Source organism: Monoraphidium neglectum, assembly GCF_000611645.1.
Source record: "Monoraphidium neglectum strain SAG 48.87 unplaced genomic scaffold scaffold03823, whole genome shotgun sequence".
In the NCBI taxonomy this organism is placed as follows: Eukaryota; Viridiplantae; Chlorophyta; class Chlorophyceae; order Sphaeropleales; family Selenastraceae; genus Monoraphidium; species Monoraphidium neglectum.
This window is the reverse complement of record NW_014009806.1, coordinates 1-5,564: the sequence shown is the minus strand read 5'-3', so window position 1 is coordinate 5,564 and position 5,564 is coordinate 1. Positions and strand designations below refer to the sequence as shown.

Below are 5,564 nucleotides of genomic sequence, written 5' to 3'. Positions count from 1 at the left end.
GCTCTCAACTTTATACTCAACCCAAAACGTACAATGACAGTTGAGCTTCCACCTGCCGGGCTTCCGGCTTCATCAGTAAGTGTGATATGCCTGGAAGATTCCTGAAGCTGGAGACGCATAGCTCCCAGGGGCAGGGCCCAGCTGATGGGCGGACCCTTCCGGGGACTGCAGCAGCTACCACGCAGGCGTCGGCGGAGTCATGGTGACCCGACAACCGCTCTGCGCAGCTCTCCGTGTCAACAACAAATATAAACAGAACAAACTCATTTCTGAACAAGCAGGAGCCTGCGCCTCGGCCTCTGCGGGATCACGCGGGTCAATCACAAAGTGTGATTCCCCGTTGTGACGAGACCAATGAGGCGCACACATCGCAATATGCTAACAAAAGCCCAAGAAATTGGCAGACGCTGAGCGGGAGGGGCAGCAGGCAAATTGGCAAAGTCAAAGCAGCAGCGGCTGCATGGCGCATACTGCCGCGTGGGTGCCTGCCCAGCCACCTGCACTCACTGCTGCGCCTGTCACGCCAGGTCATGGCTGGCACACACAGTGTGGCGGGGTACGCAGTATCCCGTTACAAGTGTCGACCCAGCTGCGCGGCGGCCGTCCAGCAGCACAACGCGCTGGGAGAACAGTGCACCCCGTTTGCTGCGCCAACGCTTCAAGGACGTGCTCTGGCGCACACTGCTACCGGCCTCATCCGAGCACGCCTGCCGCGCCGTGCCGCTGCGCTGGCCATGGGCTATGGGCCCTCCATCCATTCTGCTGTGAAGGCCCGCAGGCCCTGATGCTGGATTCCCTCCGCTGCCGCCGCCAGCTGGCCCTCGGTGGGCCCCAGTAGGTGTTCGATCGAGGCGGTACGCGCCCACGCGCTCCAGCAGCGTGACCGTGAGGCAGAAGGCGTCCAGCTGCGGGGAGGCGGCACGGCGTCCAGGGAAGGCAGCCTCGCTCGATGGTTGCGGGGAAGTGAGATGGGGTCTTCTCGAGCAGGGTCTCTCCGATCAATTGTGCCGTGCCGAGGTCCCCCAGGAAGCATTTGCTTGCAGAGGAGCAAGCGGGGTGTGGTCAAAGCGGGCTTCGAGGATGAAAGCCAGTCTGGCTGGCAGCAGGCGCGGCGCCGATCACAGAGGGTCCGCCTGCACAACCGCATAAAAAGGCCTCGCGGCAGCAAGCGATGGAGTGCTGCGTAATGCACAGCCTGCAACAGGCGCGTGCTGAAGGTGCAGCGGTGCATCGCTGCAGTAACGAGGCTTGTAATTGTAATTGTGTACTGTACCTGCAATGTATCTGGCAGCATCGCCCATCCGTGGCTGTTGACTCCGCTTTGTCTGACCACACCATCAGCTGCTTAGTGGACGCACACACCAGGGGTAGAGCTCATCAGCCACGTTACTAGTGTTTGCAAGCGCGGTGAAGCCAGACAACACATCGCCCACGGGACTCCCTGCCCCCTTCTGGGGGGCGCACGGTCGGCTGGAGCTGACTGCAATTCACAGGCATAAACGGGATTTTTTGCTGGTGGCCAGGGCTGCCTGCCGCGCATTTCTGTCTCGTGCACGCAGAGGGCTTGCTGGGCTTTACAGTTGGGTATGTACCATATTTGTTGCCGTGCGTGCCAGCTGAGGGCGCTGACAGATGCGGCACGCCTGCCCACTAAGGGGACGACCAAGCTGTGATGACCAACTACCAGCATACGGTGTACGTGCTGGTCGAGCTGCTGTCCACCGCTGTATGTTGCCGGCCCTGCAATACTGTGATAGCATCGTGTGCAAGGGTCACTGTCGCGCTTTTGCAACAGGGCGGCTGGTGCTTGCAAAGAGTCAATCTAGACGCTGCCAAGGTACAGGGTGCTCAGCAGATGTCATGCCTAGTACGTAGTACGTAAACGGACAACAAGGGGCATCTGCTCAAGCTGGCACGAGTGACGTGCGGCAGTAGGGCTGGTTGGCGCGTAGTCCTGCTGTTGCGTGCCCGGCAGCAACGATCAGCCGTGCAAAATGTCGGGCGGCAGCAGGCAGGGCGTAGGGCAGATGGGATCCGGCTCCGCCACCACGCCAAAGCCCTCGCGGTGACGCGCGACAGCGAGCAAGGACGCCGCGAGCGCGTTCGGCGAGACCTCGTCATCAAATGTGCAGTCGTGCAACTCGAGCATGTGGATTTGCGGCGTGTTTGCAAGCTCTAGGCATTGCGCGTACGGGGCCCAGAATAAGCCGCACAGGCGCACATGGCTCAGGGTTTTGCACCCAGACAGGGCGTCTATGCGGCCAAAGAAATTCGAGCGCCCAGAATCCTGTGTGGACACGATGGAGAGTCTTGTGCAGCAAGGCATTGACGCAATTACATCAAAATCCACGATGGAGGCGTCAAAGCTGGTGGAACAGCCCACAATCAACTGGGTCACGGCGGGAAATGTCTGTCGGAGCAACGGAGGGTAGCATGCGCGCTGCTTGAAGGTGATGTGGAGGCCGTCGAGGCGCGGGAAGCATGGCAACGTGGCGTCGGTGTCGGCGTCAGGCCACACGCCGAAGGCGAGCTCCTCCAGGGTCGCGCACTGCGCTGCCAGGCTGCTCAGGGGCCCTTTAATGGCCGGCTTGCATTGCATGAAGATCAGCTCGGTGAGCTGATCTTCGGGTGCGACGTACATGTACAACACGAGCCGCTGCAGCGCCGTCAACTGCGGCAGGAGCAGGTGGGCCTCGAGGCTGTCGATGACGTAGCTTTCCGCGCCGCCGTGGCCGGCGAGGGCGACCTGACAAAACACGCCGCTCAGCTCCCGTAGGTTCACGAGCTGCGAGGAAGCGCGCGTGCGAGGGGGGGAAGGGGGTCAGGAGACTGCAGCGGCTGGTCGGTCGCAGCAGCCGCCTCCAGTCGGCCGTGCGTGTCCTAGCGCACCGTCCCGGGCTTACACCCGTGGGCAACCGTACCCAGCGCTAGTTTTTGCGGTCTGATTAGTCACCTGGCCGACGCTGGCGTAGAACTTGGCATAGTCAAGCGCCTCGCTGGGGTCGTCCGGTTGTTGCCCCAAGTCGAGGGCATCAAGCCAGCACAGCTGGAGCACCTCCAGGCCGCGGCACGCGCCAATGGCGTCGAGCCAAGACGTGCCCCCAAACCCCGGTTCCGTGGCGTGCGTGCCCAGCTGCAGGCGCCGCAGGCCGGGCGGGAGCCAAGCGGCGCTCGCGCCATCAGCGCGGCCGATGATGGTCAGGGCAGTGAGGCTGGAGAGCTCGCCCAGTGGCGTGAGCAGCAGCGGCCGCCCGCGTTTGGGGGCTGTCACTGCCAGCGATGTCAGGCTCGCCAGGCGGCAGCTGGACAGGTGAGAGGTGAGGGCCAGGGACAGCTCGCGGTCCAGGCGCGCCAGTGTGATGAAGGACAGCTCTGGGCAGTGCCTGGGTTGGGGCAAGGGGACACATATTTGGGGGGGTCCGCCATGGGCATAACTTCGCAAGGGTGACTGATACCTGGCGGGGTGCTTGAAATGGTGGCTGACGGATTCGAAGAGGCCGCTGGCAAGACTGAAGCATACAGCAAGGTGCACGCAGCAATGATTACGGCAGGTGCTGCAGCGCGTGCATGCCAGCTGCTGCGGTTTCCATGCCCGGCATGATGCCCACCTGGCTGCGACGTTCAGCAGCGCCAGGGCAGGCCCCATGCACTCGGCGCCCAGGGCTATGAGAGTGAGCGCCCTGACGCCGCCCCACCGGTGGCAGCGCGCCGCGGCGCGGCGCAGCGCGAGGGCCGCAGCAGCAGGGCTGCAGGTGTGCACCCTGGGCAGCGTGAGTGCTATGCAGGCCTTGTCGATAGAGCTGCACAGGACGCGGCTCGAGGCGCGCAACGCGTGGCGATCGTCTGCATCAGTGTGCGCCAGGATGAGTGTCAGGACCTCGATTGGCAGCGGCATGGCACTGGGCCAGTTGGGCTGCTCTTGGGCCGGCGAGGTGCGCCGTGTGCACTTCGCCTGACCGGGTCTGGCCTGAAATACGCGTTGGATAATTCGCATAAGATGAGACGCGAGGGATCCGTTGACGGACCACGCAGAATTGCTGGGCGGATGCGGCTGCTTTGCGCGCGATTTGAGTGTAGATCTGCAGGTTCGAGTAGTTGAGCCCGGGTAATCAGATCATACGCTTGTCATGAACATTTCTGCGTATCACTGCTGGTTTCTCGCGCCCAGCAGACCAATGGTTGAGTGACTTGGTGACCCACGGGCGGCCCAGCAGACACTGGTCCAGGCTGAGCCCATGTGCTGGTGCGAGGTCTGGCAGGACGTGCTGCAGATGCGTGATATGATGGTTCAGGGGAGCCAATACACACACGCTACAACCTCAATGCATTCAAAACGGTCAGCACTGCAGTACCAGTGCAGCCTCGCTCACCCAGAACAATACCGATAATGTGTACCTGGGTTTCCCGTAGGCACCGGTTGGCCCTGTGGGCCATCAACCCCTTGAGCTACAACACACCTACTTGAGTCCTCCATGCATGCAAGGGCACGGTCCAAAGGAGAGGCAGGCCGCCCAATCACCACAGCAGTATGGGATGGAGGTTTGCAGGAAACAAACTTGGCCAAGCGCTGAGATATGATGACATTTATTGCATACATGCACAAAACTCATGGTGAATTGATCCTAGGCCTCTCCAACGGCTGGGTGGTGATGAAACTAGGCCGGCCACAGACCCAATGCAAAGAATTTAGGGGGCACCCATAGACCCTTCAAGGAACCAGCGCGGCGCACTCACTCAACCTCTTGCCTGCGGCCGACATAAGCGCCGCAAGTTGGAAGGATTCAGGGTTTAGGGTTCAGGGTTTAGGTAATCTGCCTACAGAATCTTCCAAACGGGTGTGTCAGCAACCACGGTGACCGGTCAAGCACACTCGCTGACAAAAACTGCGCCGTGGCGCTGCAGTGCAAATGCAATGCGCTACGCCGCTCTCCTGTGCCCGGATCTGTTTCATTACGGTTTCACGACCCCACGTCGGCGCGTGTCGCTCAGATGTGGGGGTCAACCGCGTCTCGCCGCTCCCTCGCCAAGTCAGCGCACACAGCGCACCACCACATGGTGAGGTGTTCACGCTTGGCATCGGCATCCCCCGATTCCACCTGCCCAAACAACTTTTACGCAATTTTATCTTGTGTTGTAGTGTTGGGTGTGTAGAATAGGCTGTTTCAAAGATCTCGGCGATCTCGGTCCCAGCGGCCGTGAGACTTACAATGCACACATCGCAGCTACAAGCTGCACGGCATCACCGCTTATGCCCAGCCACTAAGAATCGCCTCCAATGGCCTCAGCCGCAGGGCGGCCGGACACCGTGCCCCCGCCGCAGCCGAGCCGCGGCGCCCGTGTGCGCCGCCCTGCCGCTTGCTGACGCCGCGGCGGCGCTGCAGTCGGCGGTGGACGTCGCTGCGGCCGCCGCGGGGCCGCTGGGCCCGGCGGTGGACCTGTTAGGCAGGGACGTGGTCGGATTGGTGGGGCTGCAGCCGACGCTGCCTGGCGCTGCGAGGGTCGCGGTGAGAGATCCATGTGATGACCCCCCCCCCCCGCTTCACGCCCCACCCCCTCTCACCAAC

General features: G+C 62.0%; 1 protein-coding gene across 1 annotated transcript; it reads right to left on the bottom strand.

The window, feature by feature from the left end:
• Positions 1–2,394: 2,394 nt before the first annotated feature.
• Positions 2,395–3,895, bottom strand: MNEG_13433 (hypothetical protein; the record flags this gene model as incomplete). Its single annotated transcript, XM_014038095.1, has 4 exons — positions 2,395–2,410; positions 2,490–2,785; positions 2,954–3,383; positions 3,609–3,895. 4 exons carry the CDS (start codon positions 3,893–3,895, stop codon positions 2,395–2,397), a joined length of 1,029 nt encoding a protein of 342 aa, XP_013893549.1.
• Positions 3,896–5,564: the final 1,669 nt, after the last annotated feature.